The sequence below is a fragment of the Coregonus clupeaformis genome, chromosome 20 (assembly GCF_020615455.1).
Source record: "Coregonus clupeaformis isolate EN_2021a chromosome 20, ASM2061545v1, whole genome shotgun sequence".
Lineage (NCBI taxonomy): Eukaryota > Metazoa > Chordata > Actinopteri > Salmoniformes > Salmonidae > Coregonus > Coregonus clupeaformis.
In genome coordinates, this window is record NC_059211.1 from 1,709,161 (window position 1) to 1,734,745 (window position 25,585).

At 43.4% G+C, this 25,585-nt stretch overlaps 2 protein-coding genes and 1 non-coding gene across 5 annotated transcripts; 1 reads left to right on the plus strand and 2 right to left on the minus strand.

Annotated features, from left to right (window-relative positions):
* The first annotated feature begins 853 nt into the window (after window positions 1–853).
* Window positions 854–930, plus strand: trnai-uau. Its single transcript has one exon. It is a non-coding gene; the product is annotated as a tRNA-Ile (tRNA).
* A 3,601-nt stretch (window positions 931–4,531) lies between these two features.
* rps15a (ribosomal protein S15a) lies at window positions 4,532–12,032 on the minus strand. The gene is made up of 5 exons (XM_041838913.2): window positions 11,952–12,032; window positions 10,806–10,943; window positions 10,510–10,589; window positions 10,153–10,238; window positions 4,532–4,665 (listed from the first exon to the last, which is right to left on the minus strand). Exons 2-5 carry the CDS (start codon window positions 10,936–10,938, stop codon window positions 4,572–4,574), a joined length of 393 nt encoding a protein of 130 aa, XP_041694847.2. The 5' UTR covers window positions 10,939–10,943; window positions 11,952–12,032; the 3' UTR covers window positions 4,532–4,571.
* A 676-nt stretch (window positions 12,033–12,708) lies between these two features.
* notum2 (notum pectinacetylesterase 2) lies at window positions 12,709–25,488 on the minus strand. 3 transcript variants are annotated; one of them, XM_041838916.2, is made up of 13 exons: window positions 22,230–25,488; window positions 20,432–20,502; window positions 19,848–20,159; window positions 19,251–19,303; window positions 18,331–18,426; window positions 18,066–18,126; window positions 17,468–17,565; window positions 17,260–17,362; window positions 16,611–16,799; window positions 16,287–16,387; window positions 15,819–15,966; window positions 15,152–15,199; window positions 12,709–14,219 (listed from the first exon to the last, which is right to left on the minus strand). In XM_041838916.2, the coding sequence occupies exons 3-13, from the start codon at window positions 20,150–20,152 to the stop codon at window positions 13,913–13,915; spliced, it is 1,509 nt and encodes a 502-aa protein (XP_041694850.1). In that variant the 5' UTR covers window positions 20,153–20,159; window positions 20,432–20,502; window positions 22,230–25,488; the 3' UTR covers window positions 12,709–13,912. The 3 variants fall into 3 exon arrangements, with proteins under 3 accessions (XP_041694850.1, XP_041694849.1, XP_041694848.1); XM_041838915.2 differs by having other exon boundaries at window positions 20,432–20,505; XM_041838914.2 differs by having other exon boundaries at window positions 20,432–20,684.
* Window positions 25,489–25,585: the final 97 nt, after the last annotated feature.

Below are 25,585 nucleotides of genomic sequence, written 5' to 3' on the forward strand. Positions count from 1 at the left end.
AGCGGTGCCTGGTATCCTCCAGACGTGACGCTTGGCATTCAGGCCAAAGAGTTCAATGTTGGTTTCATCAGACCAAAGAATCTTGTTTCTCATGGTCTGAGAGTGCTTTAGGTGCTTTTTGACAAACTCCCCCGATTGCTCAATTTGGCTGGGCGGCCAGCTCTAGGAAGTGTCTTGGTGGTTCCAAACTTCTTCCATTTAAGAATGATGGAGGCCACTGTGTTCTTGGGGACCTTCAATGCTGCAGAAATGTTTTGGTACCCGTCCCCAGATTGTAATACTTTGCTTAGTGAAACTCACAGTCATCCAATCCACGCGTAGTGTGGTCAACTAGATGATAATATCAGCACCGTTTTGATTGGGACAGCGCCATTGCGCTGCTTTTAGACAAGCTTGGGGACTCCTCTTGATAAATCAAGAGATTTTTGTTTTCACTGAATCTCCGTTTGGATATTGGTTAGGCTACAATTAGGCTGGGGAAATGTTAGCTAAGTTAAGGTGAGCTGCTCATAATCATATTGTATTTGGCACATTTATTAGAACATTTAGTCATGTTATGTATTTTAACAAGTGGATTATTTTGCTCTTTACTCGCAGTCGCTTAGTAGCCTAGGCATACTCCCGACCAAAAGCCTGTGACTTCACTGACTAGTCTGATAATCAATCAATGTCATTTTGTTTCACAGAATCTCCATCTGTATAGGCTATTTGGTTAACTGGTTTCTGGCTGGGTAAATAAGTGGAGGTGGTATAGAGCTCATCTATTTGTTTGCTCATCTATCACTGATCAGAAACATTTAGCATGTTACATACATACATTAGCAATAATTAGCAATAAGGGAGCCTAAATAATGGCCCTCTGTAGCTCAGTTGGTAGAGCATGGCGTTTATAACGCCAGGGTTGTGGGTTCGATTCCCACAGGCGGGCCAGTATGAAAATGTATGCATTCACTAACTGTAAGTCGCTCTGGATAAGAGCGTCTGCTAAATGACAAAAATGTAAACTAATGTAAATCAAGAGTAGGCCTATTATTTTGCTCGATAGGCAACTCCAAAAGCCCGCAGAGGTTGGGAAATATGAACACGAGACTCACATGCTCTTGAAAATAGGATTGCTATTATTTTCTATTGGTATCATGACAAATATATGACCATACGCAGAGGGACTAAACACCTCCCTCTGCAACTGGATCCTGGACTTCCTGACAGGCCGCCCCCAGGTGGTAATGGTAGGCAACAACACATCTGCCACGCTGGTCCTCAACACGGGGGCCCCTCAGGGGTGTGTGCTTAGTCCCCTCCTGTACTCCCTGTTCACCCACGACTGCGTGGCCAAGCATGACTCCAACACCATCATTAAGTTTGCTGACGACACAACGTGGTGGTAGGCCGATTACCGACAACGATGAGACAGCCTATAGGGAGGAGGTCAGAGACCTGGAAGTGTGGTGCAAGGACAACAACCTCTCCCTCAACGTGAACAAGACAAAGGAGATTATCGTGGACGACAGGAAAAGGAGGGCCGAACACGCTCCCATTCACATCGACGGGGCTGTAGTGGAGCGGGTTGAGAGTTTAGTTCCTTGGTGTCCACATCACCAACACACTATCATGGTCCAAACACACCAAGACAGTCGTGAAGAGGGCACGACAACACCTTTTCCCCCTCAGGAGACTGAAAAGATTTGGCATGGGTCCCCAGATCCTCATAAGGTTATACAGCTGCACCATCGAGAGCATCCTGACCGGTTGCATCACCGCCTGGTATGGCAACTGCTCGGCATCCGACTGAAAGGCGCTACAGAGGGTAGTGCGTACGGCCCAGTACATCACTGGGGCCAAGCTTCCTGTCATCCAGGACCTATATACTAGGCGGTGTCAGAGGAAGGCCCAAAAAATTGTAAAAGACTCCGGTCACCCAAGTCATAGACTGCATTGTTGGTTAAGGGCTTGTAAGTAAGCAATTCATGGTAATGTCTACAACTGTTGTATTCGGCGCATGTGAAAAATATAATGTGATTTCATCCCTAACAAAGTGGAGTGAAGGGAGAAAATAGATAAAATGTGGATCAAAAAAGCTTGGGCTCTGTTTCAAAAGATAATTTATATGACAGCGGTTCCACATCATCCCGTCACACAAGTCGCGTGGGAAAAATATGTGTATTTTATTCTGTTATATTCCATGATATTCTTAATACACTCGATACTTTGATAAAGCCAGTAAGATAATGACTGTCTTTAGTTGGTTGATATTTAGTGTGAGCAATAGGAGAATGGAACCTGCATTCCTCCTCCAGGATGACCCTGAACTTCTCATTGTGGCCTTATCATGAACATGCACCCTGCTAAGTGGTGTAAAATACCCCATCTCTTCTCTCTTTTTATCTCTCACTCTGAGCTTGGACACCCATGTCCCAGTCCTCCCTGGGCTTCAAAGCAAAACAGCAACAAAGACTTTGGTTGTCCTCTTTACACGGCCAGCGCATAGTGCTGTGAACCCATGAGGGAGCAAGACGGTCTCCGTGCACTTAGTCCATATAACATTGTCATAGCATAGTGCACTGTGTGCTGCTACCTAGCACTGGGGCGCAGATGCATTAGCTGTACCTTTCTACACCAAGTCTGGTGTAGGCTGCTAGGTTCACAACAAGCAGGCTCTGGGGTATGAGAGGATGGGATGTCTGTGTCCCATCGGTGAGGTGCAGTGGACAGCGACAGATATCCCACATCATGTAGTGGGAAAGTGCTGCTTTTAGTTGTAAAAATAGCCACCTAGGACCAAGCCACCAGATGATGCAGACAAATAAGTTGTCAAAAGATTTGTCCGTCAAGCAAATAAAGAACTCATTTTATGGGTGCCTTTGCAGGAGACTGGATCTAGGACTTTTTGTTGAGTTCCACTTTCAATGAATCCAACATAAGTTACAGCAACCTGATTACAGTACAGCAACATCATCCATTCCCACTGGGGAACAGCCTACCAAACCATCCATGAATAGGATCACTCAATATTTCATGGAATGGCAGCATCATGGGGCAACACACCATCTGCAGAGGACATGAGGGACTTCCGTTGGAGCTGACTGTAAATATGAGCAGGCCCACGAAGAAATATCAATTTTATTTCCTTGACTCTTTGTCATGCCATGAATTCTTCCTGATATGACCAGACCAGGAAATCCTCAGCTGAGTTACAGCATATATAACCAAGGCCCCATATACAAGTGATTCAGCCTTACTTGATGCTAGTGGATAAATGCTGGACCGAAAGTCTACTTTGTATTACAAAATAAGCCTGTTTCTTGAAACTGTAGCTTAAAATGCTTTAGAAGAGGTAGAAAGCTGCTAACTGCCTGCTCACACTAAGTAATTACTACAGTGCCCGAGGGCAAGAGAGAGGGAAGGTTTTAGACTTAATTGAGTGTGAATCCAGTAATTCATTACCCACATCTGGGGCAGCTAATGGGGAGGTCAACCCTCCAGACGCATTTTCATAATTCATCCAAATAATTGTGGAGACCATAACTGAATCCTAGGAACACTGGCTCAAATTGCATCTACACAGCCTAACTGCAAGATTGATAACAGACATCTGAATACTGTTCTCTGAATACTACACTGAACAAAAATATAAACGCAACATGTAAAGTGTTGGTCCCATGTTTCATGAGGTGAAATAAAAGAGTCCAGAAATGTTCCATATGCACAAAAAGCTTATTTCTCTCAAATGTTGTTCACAAATTTGTTTACATCCCTGTTAGTGAGCATTTCTCCTTCGCCAAGATAACCCATCCACCTGACAGGTGTGGCATATCAAGAAGCTGATTAAACAGCATGATCATTACACAGGTGCATCTTGTGCTGGGGACAATAAAAGGCCACTATAATATGTGCCGTTTTGTCACACAACACAATGCCACAGATGTATCAAGTTGAGGGAGCTTGCAATTGGCACAATGACTGCAGGAATGTCCACCAGAGCGGTTGCCAGAGAATGTAATGTTCATTTCTCTACCATAAGCTGCCTCCATTTTAGAAGTACGTCCAACTGGCCTCACAACCACAGACATAAGTGTTGTATGAACGAATGGCTCGCTGATGTCAATGTTGTGAACAGTGCCCCATGGTGGCAGTGGGGTTATGGTATGGGCAGGCATAAACTCTGGACAACGAACACAATTGCATTTTATATCGATGGCAAGTTGAATGCAGATACCGTGATGAGATCCTGAGGCCCATTGTTGTGCCATTCATCCGCCGCCATCACCTCATGTTTCAGAAATAATGCACAGCCCCATGTCGCAAGGATTTGACCAAGAGATGGATCTGTATTCCCAGTCATGTGAAATCTATAGATTAGGGCATTTATTTCAATTGACTGATTTCCTTATATGAACTATAACTCAGTAAAACCTTTCAAATATTAATATTTATATTTTTGTTCAGTAAAAATGTGACTCGTCATTCTCATTGTACCAATACAAAAAAAGCTTTTGACTGTAGCAATCAAATAAGACAATACAAAGTCCAGTCCACTGGATTTGGTGTTTTATTTTGCAGTTCTTTACATTTTAGAAAAAGAATCCAAGAATTTTCCCTCCTGTGTGTTTTCGTCTGGCTTCTTCGTGGTCCATGATGCCAGCTGAGGTGGTCAGCACAATGTATCTGAGGAGACAGACACAAGGTGTGTAAGACATGAGTATATAAACATTCACAACAGGCAGAATGAAATCAATTCATGACAGGCAGTCGGGAAATTCTGAAAAACTAAAGGACATTAACATTTATAGACTAAGACCATGAAATGCCAGGAAAACAGTTAAGACAAAACCAGTTGTGCCCCTTCTAAAGCAACAACCGTCGGCTCAATTGATGCCATCCAACACTTAGGCAGGCATTTCCTAACCTCATCCTTCAAACACCTGCTCTAAGCTAATTGCAGCCCATCATTACCTTATCAAGACAACTGAAAACTAAGGGAACAGAATTTTTAAGGTACTGTATTGCTCTCCACTCCTGAACCAGGACTACTTTCACACAATAATGATGTAACCTCCATTTATATTGTATGGACGCCATTATGATCCTAAACATCCACCAATGCATTTCCACTCAAGCAATGTTAGCAATGCATGTGGATGAAGCCTATCATAACACAAGAAATGCATCATGGCGGTAAAACTATTCCTGATCATGACAATCCGAATCACATTCAATCTTTACTTTTAGAGGCATTCTCTTAGTAAAGCTAGATGCAACAGACGTTATGAAGTCATACAGGGTTCACATATATTGACAGATGGAATTTCATGACTTTCCACCAAATTTCCATGACCAACAATTTGCGGCATCTACGTACGTATAAAAGTGAGCGTAATGTGGTATCGACACCATGGAAGGCTGCTTTCTGATCACATGTACCATTTCCTGTTGTTGAGCAAGGCATTTAAGAGAGGTCACATCCGTTTCTTCCTAAAATTAATGTTAACGATTCACAAATAATTTTGATTCACATGATTTGATTCAACACAACTGAATCGAATCCCATATAATACAATGGCAAAGTGAATAATTTGTTTCATCAAAAATAAATAAATTTAAATTAATCATATGAATTGTTAAAAAGTTATTCAACTTTGTATGGCCTTATTAGCAAGTGTGGAAAGTTTTTGGGACATGACAAAAACATTAATACTTGCTATCATTTGCTAAACCGTTAGAGGGTACAAGATATGTTTGGAATTGGCTACCTAGTCTGTTCTCGATCATATTTTATAGACTAGGCCTACCTGCTGCTGCAATGTCCAACGGTCTCTCTCCTTGAGCAATGGCCCACACTTCTCACATGCAGGTGACGCTCGCAAACACGTTTGTTTTTTTACACAGACACGCTTAATTAAGTGTAATTCCGATCCTGTCTGATATGTTGATTTTTATTTGATTTATAAAATATTCACACTGTTCCTAAACAAATTACATTAACAGAAATCAAATTCAAACTTTTCCGAAACTTTTTGGATTGAATCATTTCCCAGAACTTTTCCAGGCCTGGAAAACACAATTTTAAAATTCCATGACCTTTCCAGGATTTTCATGACCGTACGAACTCTGATCATTTTGCCAAAATTCAGTCCATCTTCAGCGCAAACCATATAAGTGTACTAAGTCACACCAACCAGGGTCCAACAACTCACCCCCACGACCAACTGGCCAAAATCTACTGGCCCAAACAGATTTTCTACTAGCCCGGATATGGGGTAGTTTATAAATGCATAGGCTGACATGCTTTCACTCTATTCAGCTAGTAATAGGCTACATTTGGTTATGATGGTAGATATTAAAAGATGTGTAATATAATGTAGCAATGCAAGACATTCGATTCTTTAAAATTGCATTGTATTATAGTACATTTAGTTTCTAAAGTATATAAATTGAAGATGATTATTTCCTCAAAATAGGACGTTGGCCATTAAGACGAGGGCTTTTCAAAAGAGACATCTGGCTACAGTAGGCTATCCAAGACGAAGGGTGGCAGGTAGCTTAGTGGTTAAGAGCATTGTGCCAGTAACCGAAAGGTCGCTGGTTCTAATCCTCGAGCCGACTAGGTGAAAAATCTGTCGATGTAACCCTAATTGCTCCTGTAAGTCGCTCTGGATAAGAGCGTCTGCTAAATGACTAAAATGTAAAAATGAATGCTAGGTGTCTTTTTGTAGCTTTCTTTTCGCAGACTAACAGTAGCCACTAGCCAGCCTATTGCAATTTTGTCAGTATTGAAGGTTTACTTTTGTAAATCACTTTCCCTAAAAAGAAATAAGCGCAGCGAGTAGATTGATGAACGCTCACTTTTTACTCTGGACAGCTCGCGTGTGCCATGTGAACGCATCAACTCATATACGGCTGAGTTCGAGAAGTTGCGAGTTGAATGAACCGCCAATTATATTTCTTCCGCTTGTAGCCTTCAAAGGTTTTCTATGGCAGACTATGACACAGGTAAATGTCAAACATGGAATGCCAAAATGCGTCGGCTATAGATGGGTTAGCTGACAACGTGGAGAAAACGATGCACATGTTTCAATGGGGCAGAAGTCCAGGTGTTGTTATGGATGGCCACATAGCTAGCAACAATGGCAAGAAAATTCCATGTGGGGAATCGTAAGTGACTCGTTTCAGCTAGTTTCATCTCGTTCTTGATATCATGTCTTGTTTTGAAGTGTTTTGACTGATTTCATGTCATTGCTAATGGCTCAAATTTGCTAGCTAGCCAACCACTGTAACAATGTATTTGAGACACAACAAGTGCTTATTGTTTCGAATTTATGTTTTCAATAAACATTTGAGACAAAATACAGTACAGTTGCGGACGAGTCATTGTGACACACCCCTTGGATTCATCAGTCCACACATCCCATAGATCAATAAATCTGCGACCGTGCCCTCACCACATCCACCATTGGACTTAAGTAAAACCGAGGGCGATTTCTTGTCCATATTGTCAGAGCAGACTCAAGCATTCAACCATATTCACCCCCTTTCCCACATGCAGGTCAAATTGTGTTCAAGAGACTGCAGCAATCATATTTCCATGGCAGGGGCGGTGTGTTCATTAGGGCGATATGGGCGACGCACTGCCAAACGGGAAAAGGAAGGGATTTTTTTTCTAATCAATTATATCACGGCAACAGTAGTTTTCAGTGTTCTAATCTAGATGTCTGATCTGCCACTAAATGTCCAATCAGGCTAAAGTCGTGCTTCAAATGGCCGGCCGCGTTTGGGGCGATTTCAGTCAGGTTGAAAATCGCCCAGAAGTCTCTCAGACTCTCATGTAAAATCTTTTTTTTTTCAAATATCAGAGCTTTCAATACAATCTCTATGGGTTCCGGGAGGGCTTGCACTTACGCGCTTTCGTCATACGTAACATAACCATGAACATAACTAAGAAAAGAGCGGGTAGCAGCGTCAATCAATTTCGCGACAACTGTCAAGATGGCTAGCGTTCAGTGCAACTCGATTGTCTCTTTGAAAGAAGTTAATTTTTGTCGGCGAACAAATCAAGATAATAATAATAAAATAATATGCCATTTAGCAGACGCTTTTATCCAAAGCGACTTACAGTCATGCGTGCATACATTTTTGTGTATGGGTGGTCCCGGGGATCGAACCCACTACCTTGGCGTTACAAGCGCCGTGCTCTACCAGCTGAGCTACAGAGGACCACAGATAAATTGGCAACGAAACAATTAGGAACTCCCAGACCAAATTTAATAATTCAACAGGTTTCTACTAAAGGGGGAAAGTCCTACACCCGAGGATTTTCCAAAAATTGGTACGAACGAAAAACCTGGCTAGCAGGCTGCGATGTAGCTAATGCAGTCTTCTGCTACCCCTGCTCTTTCACCCTGAAGGCGGCACGGCAGACAGCACCGCTTGGACAGCGACAGGTGTAATGGACATGCACCATCTTTCAGAAAAGATTAAGAAACATGAGCTGTCAAAGACCCACATGGATAGCTGTTTGAGATTGTCTGCTTTGGGGAGAGTGAACATTGCCACTCAACTGGATGAGGGATACAGGCTAGCTGTCCGCCGCCACAACGATGAGGTTAGCAAGAACCGCCACATCCTCAGCCGGCTAATCCAGTGTGTGAAGTTTTGCGGAGTGTTTGAGTTAGCTTTGCGCGAGGCAAAGATGAAACTGAGGGCTCCACCAACCCTGGTATTTTTCTTGGACTTGTCAACTTTGTGGCACAATTAGATGAGGTGTTTGATGACCATCTTAAAAATGCTAAAGTTTTCAAGGGCACATCAAAGACCATTCAAAACGAGCTACTGGAGTGTAGCTGATAGCGGTCATGAGGGGAACATATTGTGGAGGTGAAGTTGGCGAACTTCGTAGCTATCCAAGCTGACGAGACCACGGACGTTTCTACACAGACACAGCTGGTGCTTGTGCTGAGGTACATAGATAGCAAGAAGATTTTATTTTTTTCCTGGGGCTTTTTCACAAAATCATGCCCCACGTCGACATTCTGTACCAGAAGCTACAGAAGAAGGACATCGATGCGGTCTTCATCAAACGTGCCCTCGACAGCTTCACAAGCAGTGTGCAGGCCATAAGGTAAGATTAAACAATATCATTCGATCTTTCTCAAAGCAGAGCTTTATTTGAAAATGTATGCATGAAAGGAGACATCATCATATTTACAAATCTATACAATTGGCCAGAATATGGTTGTTCATTTTTACAAAGCCATACAGATAGCTGTGTTTACCCTTTTCTAGAAATTATTTTCAAATTCTGTTTTCAGGCAAAATGTCTATCACTGTTCATTTTCACAAATCTATACAAGAGGGCAGAATATGGAAGTCTATAAAAATGTCTTATTACCAATAACTTGCATCAATGTTTTCAGTAGCCTCTATCAAAAGCTCCTGCTTGCTTGTTGTGAATTATGCTCAGGTGCACATATTTCCAATTCAACCATGAGGCCTTTTTGAAGCAAGTAATGTGTATATCAGTATTGACTTATATGCTGCCCCTGTCTTCATGTTGTTGCTGGACATATCTTTTTTTAAATGTGTGTAGGTCACCTAAATCATCAGAAAAATTGCCCCCCCCCTGAGAATTTTTTCAGGAGCCGCCACTGTTCCATGGTTACATTCAGTAGAAAGTGGGAGCAGACAGAGGACACCCATCCCTGACTTAAGTTTTGATAAGGGTTTTAGTCCCCGTCGCCCAGGCTGCCCTTATCTTTTCAAAGAAAGTGCACTTCAATGACTGTTCCAATCTCCAACCCAGCGAGCTCCCAGTGTCTTTAAATACTAGACTAGTGCTGCATTTGCTTGCTCTCGATATTAATCGGAAGCTGAACATTCCGGCATGGAAATAAAGGGCGATTAGTTTATTTGCTGTGACTCCCAAATAAATGTTCAGAGCTTTCAAGTCAGTGAAACCCGGGGCACAATTTTATACACCCCAACGGAGCACATTAACACGACATCAGGGATGCATTCATAAGTGAAACGCCGTAGCAAAACGTTTTGCAACGTGCCACTAATGAATACATGCCAGTTCACAACGTTCCACTGCACAATCAGTGATACGGCCACTACAACACTCATACCACCATTAGGGTGCTGCTGGTTCATTCTCACCCGAACTGTCTTGAGGGCAGGAGGTTGTTCTGCCACTTCTCCAGATCCTTCAACTGGAGGTCAAAACGAGGGCTGATCACACCACACTGATATGAGCAAACAAAAGAAAGGTTAGCAGTGCCAGATTCAAATCTACAATTATGCAGTTAGGTTGATCATGCCACAATGCAGAATATGAGCAGGGGGGAAAAAACATGTCAAAGAAGATTAGCAAAACAGAAGGGTCAGTGTCTACTATCAATCTACCACAATACAAAAGATGAGTAAAATGAAGCACAAAAGATGAGTAAAATGAAGCAGAATGGCACTCAAATTGTCTGATTGTAGTCCTTGTGATGCAGTATATTGAACATTTACCTTGTTCAGCCTGCCAGTGAGATTGACGACAATTTTCCCAGCTCTGTGGTCGTCGATGATCTCAAACTCACCAATGTAACCTGGGGAAACAAGGGAGGCAGGGAATCAAGACCAAGCAGACACACAGCATTGTCAACAAGATGTTACAGGGCTCGAACTCAGATCCCTCAACCAGGGGTAAGCAATTCCCCTCCTGGAGGGAAGCGGGTTATGCAGATGTCTGCACATTATTTTGCCCTCCCACTTGACTGGTCCTATACCACTTACAAAACAGAAGATACATTTCCGCAACTCACCGTGCTTCATCATGACGGTCAGGAAACGTACAATGACCTTAGAACACGGCCGGATCAGAACCTGGCGTTTCCCACGTTTCTCAGCATTGTTGATGCTTTTGAGCGCATCCGCAAGAACGTTCATGCGCACCATGATGCCTGTCGATCAGAAATTGAAAAAATAAAAAGTGAAGGAGTAGTAAGGCAGCCAACTAATGCACAGCTTGCTAGTTACTAGTAAACATTCAGTCTGATAGTGGTTTGTTCTCCTAATAACATGCTGTGAAACTGGCAAGATAACGTTAGTAAAATATCTAGCTAGAATAGGCAGCTAACAGTAAGTTACAACTGACTGACTTGACAAATAAGTCAGCCAACAGATTGATTGTAAGCTAGCTCAAATGTAGGTAGATGGACATCATTGAGTATGAGATGACCATTTGATTATCGACTTACCTATGACATTGCCTAGCAAATTATTGCTAGCTAGCTAACGTTACGTGGTTACTTTGCTGAAGAAAATAGAAGGCTACCTACTAAGGTAGCAACCTCTAGACACATTATGCTATGCTAGCTTTCAAAATTACCTGGTTAAAGCTAACCGCCTACATTTCACTGGCCAAGACATAACACTTGAATGGCTAATGCTAGCGCCAACAATTTCAAAACTGGGACAAACGTTGGGTTCTTTGATAACAAATTAGAAGAGGTTTGCACGGCCATGCAGATACATTTAAGCACCACCATCGTGACTGTCTATCACGCATGGAAGTCTTCATGTACGGGCCAAGCTGGCTAGCAGAGTTGGTTAGTTAGCCAACCAAACTGTACTATTTTCAACATTTACTACCACATCTTGACAATAAAGCAAATTTGTCGACTAATTAAGAACACACCGAAAGGAGCCTAGCAGTATTAATTGTCGGGTTTTATTAATATGCTCGAACTCTAGCTACCGATACAACACACCAGTAAACCGGACAGTGATGGAGACTTTACAAAATACAAGGCAAAACACCAACATCTCACACCATATCGACACAATAACCGTTTCATGACATTAGTACATTATTAAACGTTTATATAATTTCATAAATTGTGTTTTAGACGCCTGGATGGGTTAGATTTGGGAAAGATTGACAATGAGATTTTAGAGGGGGCCCTTACCGGTTCTGCAATATGGCGGAAAGAGGAAGTAGCAAGAACTAGCGATGCATTATGGGCACAAATCTAAGATTTCTTACGACTAGCTCACGCGATCACCAGCCGAAAAACACTGGGTTGATGAAAACTTGATAGAAAATAAGTTTGATAATTAAAAAAATATATATTATATTTATTCAGACAGTGATTTCGATGCAAATGCATCCTTATTTTACAGTCTCGTGATTTTATTTACCCTTTAGTCTAATGCAAACACACTTCCAAGTTGATAAAACAGAAGCATTCAATTCATATTGCTGATTCAAAAGCATTCAATTCATATTGCTGATTATATTTGTGCAAGAAACAGAGATGTCTAAATTACAGACAAATCTACCAAGATCTTTCAATTGTGTCGGTAAGAAAATGTAAATGTCCAAAACATATTACAACCTTTCTAAAACATCTCTGATGTCTCTCTTTTCATATTTACAGTAGTAGTTGGGAATCTGTAATACATTTTCAAACTATAGTGTCTTTTGTGGGGCTTTGGTTTACATCTAAAAGATCGCCAACTGGTGGTTGGAGTGTGGGAAATAAATACAGCATGATGTTTTACCAGTAGGCCTACCGAGTAGACTACGCTTTTACTGAAACCTGCTGGTGGAGATTCTTCTTTTAATCTCAGAGCTTCTGAATTTGAGGTCGAATTTAAAATAATAATGATTTATTAACAGGGGGTTCAATCAAAGAGAAAGTAACAAATCTCACTCTGAATAGGTTTTCAAGGATAATCCATACTTGTATTTATTGTTCTGTATTCAATTCAACAAACATCCAATATATAATGCATGTTAGGTTATAGTTCTGTTTACATGGTAAATAATTTCATTATTTTCTCTATTATTCAATACTTAATTACTTACAATTTAAAACAGTAGCAAATCAAACAATTCTGTTTTAATTACCATACAATAGATATAATCACATTAAATGAATCTTTAATGTTGTAAATGATGTAGATTTTACAGTACATGACACAGTAGCTGAGTAGTATCAACTACAGCATTTTTGAAGAGGAAACATCACTTAAAAGGGTCCATGGGAAGATACATTAGGTTCAAACACACTTCACGGTAAACTCAAAGAAAGAAGAGATGGTCACGACCTTCTCTTGATTATATACAATATTATAAAGTATGACGATTACTCTCCATTTGGGCCACTTTTGCAAGATCAAACATCCCTTACTTCACATGCATATCAAATATATATCTAAAAAGTCAACGTTGTTATAGCAGCAGCAGTAGAAATGTGGGCAATATAAACCATAGGCTGTGTGTGTGTGTGTGTGTGTGTGTAGAACACATACAATAAAAGTTAGAGAATGGTCTTGGCAATGCAAGTGTCCTTGCAAGACAGTCCTTGATTCTCTGACTGTGTTTGAGCTTGGACATGGATCTAATATCTCTTTCCAGTCAACCATCTACAGTAAAATGTACATTTCCTCTGAATACTGTACCAGTCCTATGTTGGCAAGATGATAAAATGTGCCAATCGCTTATTCAAAAATCCTCAAAAGCAGTACGTTTCACTTCACAAAATGTTGTTGAAGTTTTGTATAGTACATGTAGTTGGGTGAAAGTGTGTTGCAGGTTTGGTGTCTGACTGGTTAGCTACAGGTACCCGGCACTCCTCGTTCTCCTTGAATGTGAATGTGAGACACAACCCAGGGAATCACTACCCTCCCCTCTTTAACTGTCCAGGAGAGGGACCCTGGAGGCAAACTGTAACGTTACAGACAGACATACTGTAAGCCCAGTGACATACCCACCGTTCAAGACGGCATGGTAACAGTGGAGCACAATGGAATGGCTGAGCGGCACAAGAGAAGTAACCAGATTCTGTACCTTTTATGGTTACGTCATAACTCATAATAAATTCCCCTTTACTAAGCCAGAGAATGGGCTTCTATACATCTTATCTTAGCCACCGCTACTGATCATGCTAGTTATAGAGCTACTGTCCCTCCTGAGGTCCAGGCCTAGTTTCTGGAGGTCCAGGCCCATGCCCACTAACATCTGGAGCAGCGTGAGCTCCTGCTGGGTGGCCTGGTCCACCAGGGCTGGGCAGGTGGGGTTGCACTGGGGCCAGTGGCAGGTGTCGATCAGGTGGAAGGGACAGCCCTTCAGGGGGGTCTTGCTGTTACGGTTGGCCTCTTGGAAACTCTTATCCCAGCACTGCAGAGCCCGGGGCAGGGAGGTGCCTTTGACTTGAAACGTCATCCAGTTACTAATATAAAGAATGAGGGAGAGAAGGAGAGAGGGGGAGGGAGAGAGAGAGAGAAAGAGGGGGAGGGAGATAGCAAGAGGGCAGGAGAGAGCGAGCGAGCGAGAGAGAGAGGGGGAGGGAGATAGCAAGAGGGCAGGAGAGCGAGAGAGAGAGAAAGAGGGGGGAGATAGAGAGAGAAAGAGGGGGAGGGAGATAGCAAGAGGGCAGGAGAGAGAGAGAGAGGGAGGGGGGGGGAGATGATAGAAGTAGGTAAATGTGAGAGAGTGTTGTGCCACTTGAGCCCTATATCTTCTCACAAGCTTAGCAGTTTGCCTTGGCAGGCTGTGTCTCAATTGGTTCCCCAGCTGTGCCCTCCATGTGTCCAGCCTCCAACACCACCACCATAACCACCATAATCATAGCCCTGCATTAGATTACAAAACTGTGAAAATATGATCCACCTACCTCACACTAGTATGATTAGGCAACCAGCTCCTCCCCAACAACCCTGAGCTAATCACACCTCCCACCTCTAACCCTTCTTTACCATAGCATAGGCTCCACCTTCTGCCCTGTCAATGACCCTATGTCCAGCTGGAGAGGTGTGTGTGTTAAGTGTGTGTGATTTTATGAGTGTGTGTGTTCCCTTTTAAGTATGTATGTGTTTGCTTGCTTACAGGGGTGCGTTTGTTTGTGCACGTTTGTGTGTGTGTAGGTGGGTGGGTGCGTGTGTGGGTGCGTGTGTGTGTGTACGTGTGTGTGTAAGGGGTGCTGGGGGGGTTAGTGAAAGTGTGAAATGGCATTCAGTGACACGCAGAATGCGGCTTGATGAACGAGCTACACAAAAAGAGTAGCATGAGCTCACTGGGTAGAGAGGGGTCAAGGTAGGGGTGAGGGGTAGAGGAGATAGATGATGTGCTTTTCAGGGCCCCCAGGGAGTCAGATGTCCTTACCTTTTAGTGATCAATGTGTGGGACAGGCAGGAGGGTGCGAACACAGCCCTGCAACACACACCACAGTATAACGTCAGCACTGAGCAGAGTGATATCTTTGATAGTGTTGGGAACATGTGGAGAATATTGCTGTTGTTTCATTGTTGCAAATCTTCCATTTCAGCTGATCAATAGTATACACTGACTGTACAAAACATTAAGGACACCTGCTCTTTCCGTGACATAGACTGACCAGGTGAATCCAGGTGAAAGCTATGATCCGTTATTGATGTCACTTGTTAAATCCACTTCAATCAGTGTAGATGAAGGGGAGGAGACAGGTTAAATAATTATTTTTTAAGCCTTGAGACAATTGAAACATGGATTGTGTATGTGTGCCATTCAGAGGGTGAATGGGTAACAGTTTCGTGTGTGTATCAAGAATGGTCCACCATCCAACTTGACACAACTGTGGGACGCACTGGAGTCAACATGGGCCAGCATCCCTGTGGAACGCTGTCGACACCTTGTAGAGTTCATGCCCTGACGAATTGTGGCTGTTCTGAGGGCAAGAGGGGGGGTGTTCTTAATGTTTTCATCCTGAAAGTTAGGTTTTGTGAATTCTTGGCCTATATGTCAATCTCTACCACATCCACAGTCACTACCGTCGCTTCAGGTGGACACTTACGTGACATCTTTGAGTGAGTTCTTGATATCCTTTCCCAGGTTCTGCATGTAGGTCCACTGCTGTTCTGACAGGGTCTGACCCCCCAGGTAGATATTCTCCACTCTCAGCTGCTCCTCATCAAACAGCCACTGCACCACAAACAGAGGGGCTATGACACACACACACACACACACACACACACACACACACACACACACACACACACACACACACACACACACACACACACACACACACACACACACACACACACACAGGAGGGAAAGTCACAGTATGAGATCAGAGTTAGGGTGTTGCTTGTACCTATAAATGTTTTATTGAGTAACATGAGGGACGTAACATTTATTGGGATCTTGATGGGTAACATGATGGACATAAAGTTTACTAACATTCTGATTCATGACCCTTCAGCTGGATAGATAAAAGAAACATTCTTCCAAGATGATGGTAGGTAGTAAAGACACTCACAGGTCAGGGAGGAGTAGAGTTTGTGGCCGAAGAAGCACTGCCACTCCTCTCCTCTCTTGTACTGCTGCCGACACTTGTCTGGGACCAGCCCGTTCCACAGCCTAAGAAAACAGCGATTGGAGAAAAATGGCTTCCAGTGTGCATTGAACATAGACAGGGCAACTGTTATATGCTAAAATGATTGGTGAACTTCAAGCCAATGGAAATAAAGCTACAAGTGTGATGAGACGCAATGCTTTGTTCAGGGCATCTGTCATTTTAAGGTCATAGAGACATTAATGTCCAATTGAATAAGCTGAAGGTAGAGAGACAGATGTGCTTTACTTGAGTCCTCTCTTGATGGCGTCTACAGGTGAGCAGGAGACACTGTCTGGGCAGTCAGGAACCCTCTGCTGTTTACTCTCCAGAAACCAGCCTGAATCCACCAGGCCTCGAACCTGGGCCTCTGCCCCCAGTTGCTCTAGCTGACTGGACACCCTCTCAATGTTCAGTAGCACTCCCGTCCCTCCAGCACTGCAGGGGAGCAAAGAAACTGGGTAAAAAGCCTGTGTCTGTGACCATTTCCCCGCATTGGCACACTGCCTATTGGAGCCAAAATGGCCGACATGTCAGCTAACCACAATAATGAATTAGCTATGCTGTCACAATCAGACTTAACTGTGTGTTCTTGTTTTAGCCCTCAGGGTGTCCCACCAACCATGTTGCTAACCTGGGAAGAATCCCCAGAACTGTGTCCTCCTTTATGGGAGAGGCCCCTAATAGACATTATGTCATTGTCCCACACTCTACGGCCAATACAGGACAGCAGGGCTCGTAAACATCTTTATGGTAGACAACAGTTACAGGATGTCCTAAAATAGACTCACTCCGTCAATGTGTGTGTGTATGTGTGTGTGTGTGTGAAGGTGGGTAGTGGAGACAGATAAGGGGGCTGGATTGGGAGCAGACCCAAAGCAGGGGAGATGGGACTCACCTCGTGCCAGCCAGCATGACAACCTTGGCCTGTTTGATGCCTTTAGGGACTAGGTCTTTGACGACCTCACGGATGATCAGTGAACCCATGAAGGTATACTCAACTGGAGGGAAACATAGATATACAATCAATAGAACAAAGCACCGTATTGAAATTGCTTTGGTGTTGAGGAAAATAATGAGGATCTGCTGGTGGTGAGAGGACCTACTGGCATCTTTCTCCTTCTCTTTTCCCTGGCCTCTCTTCTCCTTGGTGGCTGTGGGCCCTGTGCCACTCCACACGTCGCTGGAGCAGTACGGGATGAATCTGCAGAAGAGGAGATACACAGCTGGGTCAGAGCCAGACACACACACACACACACACACACACACACACACACGTATTCATGTACATATGTAATAGGATTCATGGGATCTACAAGAGAGGTTCATCCCTCATCGTGAAGCAACATGTCATGTTTGATATTCATCAACTCAGCCTGCAGTTGGCTTCTTCAATCACACAGATCCTGGGAACTTTAGCTCTGGCCCTTACCAACTTTGGCTAATATTCTAACTTGCAGATATAGCAGTACAGTATGTGGTCCTCTGTAGCTCTGTAGCTCAACTGGTAGAGCACGGCGCTTGTAACGCCAAGGTAGTGGGTTCGATCCCCGGGGCCACCCATACACAAAAATGTATGCACGCATGACTGTAAGTCGCTTTGGATAAAAGCGTCTGCTAAATGGCATATTATTATTATTATATATTATAGGACAACATGTACCGGTAACATACAACAACCAGCGTGTAAACAAGCATACTTACACAATATTAGTGTTATACCAATGAGGGTTTTCTTCCGCCTGGGCTGACAATATCCCACTTCCTGTAAAGCAACCAATGGAAAGTCAAGCAGAGACAGTGGTGTCCTCTCAATGGACATACGGTAGGACACAACACTGATGTCACATGACAATCAACAACCCATGACACAATGTATATTGGGAATGAGACCAAACATGCATGCCCATGTAAAACATGTATGATGAATGATGAGGATGCATTCTAAAACAGGAGGACCCCTACCTACCTTTGCGTGTTTGGGGCCAGTCGGATGAGGTCATGAGTCGTGGGATATTTTTATACCTGGTATCGCAGGAGTCTTTGTTGTAGCAGCACCAACCGCCTAAAAATAAGACACTAATATTAGCTTCTCACATCCGGTCTCAGAAGCTCAGAAAGGGAGACCCCCTTGTTAGCCCATTTCGGAGGCCTGAGAGGAATGGGGGGTGGGAGGAATGGGAGAGGGAGGGTAACTGAGGCATCCACCTGCAGCTCCATCTGCTAGCCTCTGGCCAGGCTCCCTAACTGAGGGAGTGTCTGTGGGGTCTGATGCACATGTATGGCAATGGACTGTTGAATAGAAACGGCAGGGAAATAACTTGGTAACTATTATGTAACTGCTTACTAAAATCCCACCTGGGGTCCATTAATGGTTGAGTTATAATCTTAACCATAGCTATGCTTATATGCAAATCTAAAATGTAAATAAAATGTAAGTCAAGTATTTTGGAGCAATACCACCTGCTGAGAAAATAAAAGAATTAACAAACCTGTGGCATTTGTGACCTAATCAGATACTTGCCATATAAAAAAGTGGACATATTGGTACTTGTTGACCTGTATCCAACAGAAAAGTACCTATGATGTAGGACATGTATGTTGTGACATTTCAACCTGCTGAATTCAACCTGCTGAAATGTTTGTTCTTAGAGGGATGTGACACATCCGGTTCTAGGTCTCAGAATACACATGTGATGTCACAACGCAATCCTCATAAATATCCCATAGTGACGGAGGGGCGAATGCCGGAGGAGGCGTCCAATCAGAGTGACAGGGAAAAGGGAAAGGAGATGACCACTGGTCCAGATGCCGATGAGGGCGTCACGCAAACATGCCATGCGCTGACCTCTCAAGATCAAATTAACCAGTTGAGTTTAAAATACACACCTTCCAGAAATATCAGCCATCGCTTACTCCCTTTGAACTCCTTTAGGTAAAACCTGTGGACCACAAATAAACATGGTTGAAGGGCTGTGAATGTGTGAAACCTAGAGAACACTGCTATATAGGGTCATGTGTTGGCCGATCCTCCAACCATAATCACTCATCATTGTAACTCCTTATCAAAAAATTATGCTAAGTACCATAAAGTATGTGACAATTAATGAATTATTGTATTTCTTCAAAGTCCAACCCCAAACTCTAATTCAAAGTCCTCTGATAGTATTAAAAGCCATTTACCACTTGCTGTCACCAACTTATATAGCTGATAGCTGTGGATTATATTACTACTGTATCTAATATCAAAACACATTACAGTGTAATAACAGCTGTAATAGCACTGATGAATACAAAAACATGAACTGAATCGTTTTTAGTGCCAGCAGTTATTTCAGTATTTTCATAGCACTATATGATTCGTTATCACATCCATTTTCGCTGAAATTGATAGATTGTATTCAGGACATAAGACAATCTCTAGAGTTTTTTTCTTATCTAAACAGCCATTATTTCCTCCATAACAAGTGTTCCAGAGCATCTTACCCTGCCACTGTTCCATCGTTGCACGTGACCTGAGTGTTCTTGAGGACATGCAGCTTCATATCATCTGAAGCCTTGTTGTTCTGTGAAGCTGACTGCTGGGCTGCCGCCCGACCTCCAGAGTTACCCTCCCTGCCCGACTCCACTGGCCCAGGATGGGGCTCATCTTCTGGGGCCGACTGGGCTGCCTCGGCCCCCTGGTTCTGGTTCTTCTTAGATGACTTGCCACTAGGTTTGGCATTGCGGTTGTTCTGGCAACAAATCCCTCCTATCAGCAGCAGGAAAACCACATGGCCCAGGATCTTCATAGTCAGCCTATGAGGAGAGCACAAAGCATGCTACATTAAACACTCAATTTATAGACACTGAAACACACCATCCTTACTCAATGGTATAGGCGAGAGATGCAATTTAGTTTCGAGTAATTGGGCACCAGCATTGCAAAATGAATGAAGGTTAATGATATGTTAGACAAATTGACTTCAAATACCAAACATCCTTTCCAAAAATTAAAAGAGATGTCCAATCATTAAAGCAATGATCAATAACAATCAGAATCCATTAAATTCCACAAAAAATCAACATACCCCTTTCAGTATCCAGTCCTGAAAAAGGTAACGTGTGATGAAGGATCCTTGGGTAAAACGGAGCAGCAGTACTACTGAGGAGACAGGAGAGGAGAGACGAGAGGCTGTAGGTGAACGGATGCCGGTGTTGAGGACGGCTTGGCCAGTTTTTGGTGAAGGCTCTGGGTTGGAGGTGCACTTTATAGTACCACCATATGGATCCTATTTCCCAGCATTCCCTTTGAGCTGCCGCCAGGTTCTATGTGACGACACGCTGGGGGTGTTGGATGGTTAGTGGCGAGGAGAAAAGATAACACACGCTCTCTGGAACATATTTCAAGCACCCCCACCCACTACCGACTCACACCCACACAACCACCCACACATCCACCCACCTGACCAAGTCCCACAACAAGAAAAAACTCTACCTCCCCCAAACCCTCCTCTCCTCCTCTCCTCTCCCCTCTACCCTCTGTTCGCCTGTGCTTTGATTTAAACACCTAGATGGCTGGCATATCTGCAGCATAATCCTTTTGTGTGCTATGTACCCCGCAGGTCAGTAGAGCACAAACCTTAAACACACTCCGACATGACGGCATAACCCCTGTATGTTGACCTCATGTTGAAAAATCCAGAGGACACACACACAAAGGTATAGAGTGGTTGATACTTTGGGTGGCAAAAGCACGTGGTGGCTATCTTGTTGAGCGAAGGGTTTCCAGCTTAATGATATAAATTAGATAGAAGCTCTAAATGAATATTTATCAAGCTGCACTTTACCCTTTGTCATTTTCAATTTGGCCAACTGAAAGAAGATGTGTTGGTAAACAAATGACAGCAATAGCAGTTATGCGAAGTGGACTGTAGCTAAGTATATGTATTTTACTTTGCTTTCATAAAACTGCTGAATCAATACACTTCATTAAACATTTAGACTTTATAAGAACAAGACAATAACGTGTTAAATGAAGGCTATTAATGTTAATAATATATAGACATTTGATAAATATATTGATTAAAAGTTTACAATCTGTGCAATAGAATTTGCTATGTATATATTTTACTTTTAGTCAAATTCATCATTTTATGACAGAGAATTAAAATGCAAAGCCTCTAGCTAAAGCCATCCAAAAATCATTGCGTGCATAACACTGCCATCAAAACCTTTTTCAAATCGTGAAGGGTTATTCATCTCAAAACATTGTCTGGCTTGAAAGACTCTAAATGCTTGAAATATAACTGTCTAGAGTATAAATCATTGTTGATGTTATTACTGCACCTGCTGGGGTAGCCTATATTGTGTGTGACTTGAATAGGACAAGTGACAGTTAGAAAATGACTCATATGAATGATAAAGACCCCCAAATAACCTCTATTACAACAAATATAAGGATGACCGTCACGAAATTGAGAGATAAAACAATTGAGGGTTGGTGATTATTTTACAGTCCATATTTTATCTGGCTCTGTATTTACATATAGATAACATATGGGAAAGTTATAACATTATTGTTAACTAATAATAATAACAATTTCTTTCTTTGGGATTCTTTAAAGCAATAAACATTATGTATAATTTGGTAGTTACCTAATCTGTTTACAGAAGCACCACTGTGACTGCAATATCTCCCTATATAGTTTCCAGGCAAATAATTGTTGAAAAGATAAAGCATTACCAATAAAATCCCGAACTCCCCTTTACATCCTATGCAATATATTCTCAAGTCATATATTACAAATCACAGCATATGCACAGTACAGAAGTAAGTCCAAGTTGTACACAATGTGGCGGTAGTTGACCGGCTGCGAGCTGCTTTACCTTTCGCTGTGCTCCCATGGGGGCCAGGTTGGGCTGGGGGCTCCTGGACAGGACAGAAGGTTTGCCTCTGAGGGAAGAGGCAGGGTATTTGAAACCGATCTCACGTCCCCCTGGGATAGCTGTGGGGTGACGTACTGATCAGTACAGAAGGAGATCACGAGCCCGGCCTCTAAAATTCTCATCAATGAAATGCACACCATCCTGACGTGTCAATCAAGTCCCTTAATGAGGCCCTGGGACTGGGAGAGACAGCAGAGAGGCTGGGGTTAAGGGATTGGGATAGGGGCTGGGGATTTTGGGACTGGTGCTGGGGACTTGGAGAGAGGCATTGGATAGTTACATAGGATACTTGATACAAAAGCACTGTTCGCAGCACTAGGCAGCCTAGACCACTAGCATTTCGACTACCTACAAAACACTCACTATCCCTTTAACTGAGCGCCGGGTACCTTCATCTAAACGGCTAAGGGTTGTGCTGTGTTTGCACATTATACACCCAACAGTTACAGCAGTCAGTAATCCAGGTGTATCTACAACACAGAAATTATATCCAGAAATGTTGGTGTGTCTCGTAAACAATGTTATGTATTAAATCAGACATTTATAGTTAGTCTTATTGCTTTGGCATGTTCTATTAAAGGTATTTTTTATCTCATTCTTTGATTCACATTCTCACTTCTCAATAGAAAGCTTCTTCTAAAGCAACTTTTTTTACTTTCAAGTTCTGCCAGAGGGAACATACGTGAAAATATGTCTGCAAGAACGTATGTGTCGAAACACAATAAAATGAAATCTAATGACACTGCTATTCTGAATTTGATCTACCGAGCTGAACAATTTCTTCATTCCTTCGGTCGTCTTGAAAGCATGCACACAACCATCTGTCTTCCCAGAAATCAATGCAACAATCTGTTTAACAGATACCTCAAATAGCTGAGAAACTAAAGACAAAACGTGCTGTAAATCTCTCACCTTTTCGCCAGAACGTCTCGAGCAGAGCGCTTGAGATGGCATTGCTGCTATTTTGTTTTCTTTGATATGGGATTCGACGGATTATCATTTTTTACGGACGTACGGGCTTCAGATCAATAGCGAAAGCACATTCAATGTTCTCGGCTCCCCAGGTTGGTTTCAACTCTCTGAACCAGCTAGAGGTCAGGGGCCAAGCCTCTCCAAACCACAGTGAGAACATGACACACACACACTCATCTCCGAGGTCCATTACCTACTCCATTACCTACTGCACTTTACTTGTAAAGAAAAACATTTAGCATAACCTCACACAGAATGTGCAGAGGCCGTAAAGACCTGCTGAACTGAACACTAGCAGGGTTAGAAGCTTGACCCCTGAGCACATAAGATGCATACTTTCTCCCTGTGTTGTTTTTTTCTCACGTAGCCTATGCATCTTCAAGGTCAGGCTATAGACAGCTAAAGCTCGGGTGGTCCAGGACACTTTGTCTGCATGTGTGTCATCACCTGTATCAGTGAGCTGATGGCGAGCTAGAATATCTGTCGGCAGAGAGCATCAAAGAAATGACATACACCACAACACAGAAAAGGTTATGACCCACTGGTAACAACTTCAAAATCAAGCACACGGGCAGTAAATGCCCACCATATGCTGGCCACGTGGGTGTCCACCGGTCAACGAATACCATGTGTGAACAGTATTCAAAGCAGCTTGAAGTCAACTTGTAAGAGGACAGAAGCTCTGTGGGTGTGGATCCAGGCCGCAGTGACATACAAACCACACAGGAGCTTAAGTTGGCAATCTGCTGCCACATCACCCTGATATCAGGGTTGTCACCAGCGTTGTAGGGCATCGGTGAGGGGAGAGGGCCCGTGACTGATGAGCCAGGAGAGTGGCATGTTTACGAGCTGCGTGAAAGCCGGGCTCAGCGGAGAGCAATGAGGAACAGCATTGGCAGGACTCACCCTTCAACCAGCCCAGTCGACAGAAAGGACTTTACTGGTATTGGTGCAAAGTGTGAAACGGCCACTAAAGACAACTAGCAGGTGGAGTGGGCAACGCTCTCGGCTAGAGCCAGGTGTTTAGAGGCCTTGCGTTGCAACCTTCTGCAAACTGTCAACCAGTCAGCGTGATGGATGGAGGGGACCGATAGCAGTGAGAACGGGGTCGGCTTCAGGAGCAGATGATGTAACGGCCGTAGACACGGTGGCATGACATCGGCCCGTAGGTATGGTGTGTCCGCGAGAGGCTATGGAGGGGTGCATCTGATGTTCCCTCCTCTCAGCCCCTCATTAATTGGGTCAAGAACCGAGCACTGTGGCACGCCTAATACCAAAAAACACCACATTACCCAAATAAATCGTACTTGCAAACTTACTAGCTGAGTATTGCTAAGTCCATGAACAGCCTCCCATTGCCCATGTCATTGCCGTCTTGCCAGGGGGGCCTGGGGACATGTTTCGGTGAATAGCTTGAAGAGTCGTTGGGGCTTATGACACAGAGGAGCAGCAACGTGGCCTTGGAGTCATGCTTGAGCGGCCGAGCACCCAGCCTGTCACTGTGCTGATGTATGTGCCCGCAGGGTCACGCTACGCTCAGAGGCAGGCAGGCAGCAGGGCCCTGGCCCTCACATAAGCCTCTCCAGCTGATCCACAACACAGTGTGCCAACTGCCAACACAGCTGCACAGCCCTGGCTGACGAGGACAAGCACACATAATGATTACTACCACCAATGAATAAGAGCTCTATCGGAGTCTTGGGAGTTAATGTTAATGTCCTGAATCTATAGAAGTAGATTCATGTTAATGGTAAACCTTCTGGTTTCAACCATATTCTCAACTATTGTTTGATGATGATTGATAATAATAGTTCAAAGTCTATGATCACCACTAATAATCCTCACAGTGAAAGGTAAGCCCACTAGTAACTGATCTTAGAAAATATATATTGACAAATATGCAATGATGTCACACTATAAAAGGAACCCTAAGCCAGGGTTGGGGTCAAAATAGATTTGACCCTAGTACTGATCCCAGCATCCATCCACTATGACTATGTGACCCTGCTAAACACTTCATATGCTACTTTTAACCCATATACAGAACATGACCTTGGCTGGATTTCTCTGGAGCTGGTGGGTGGCGGTCTTGCTCATGTTGGGGCGGCCGTAAATCAGGGATTCATGCTGAGGTGATTTCAGTCCTTTGCATCATGGGTTGTGGCTTCCCACTGTGTGGACACGTGGACACAGCTTTTCCAGAGCCACGCTTTCACAGGGGGAGGGAGGGGACCCACCAGCCTGACGATGAACTGGAAACAGAAGTCAGTGTATGTATCTTTCAAAAAACACGTTATCCCCGCTCATCTACTTTCACTCCCACG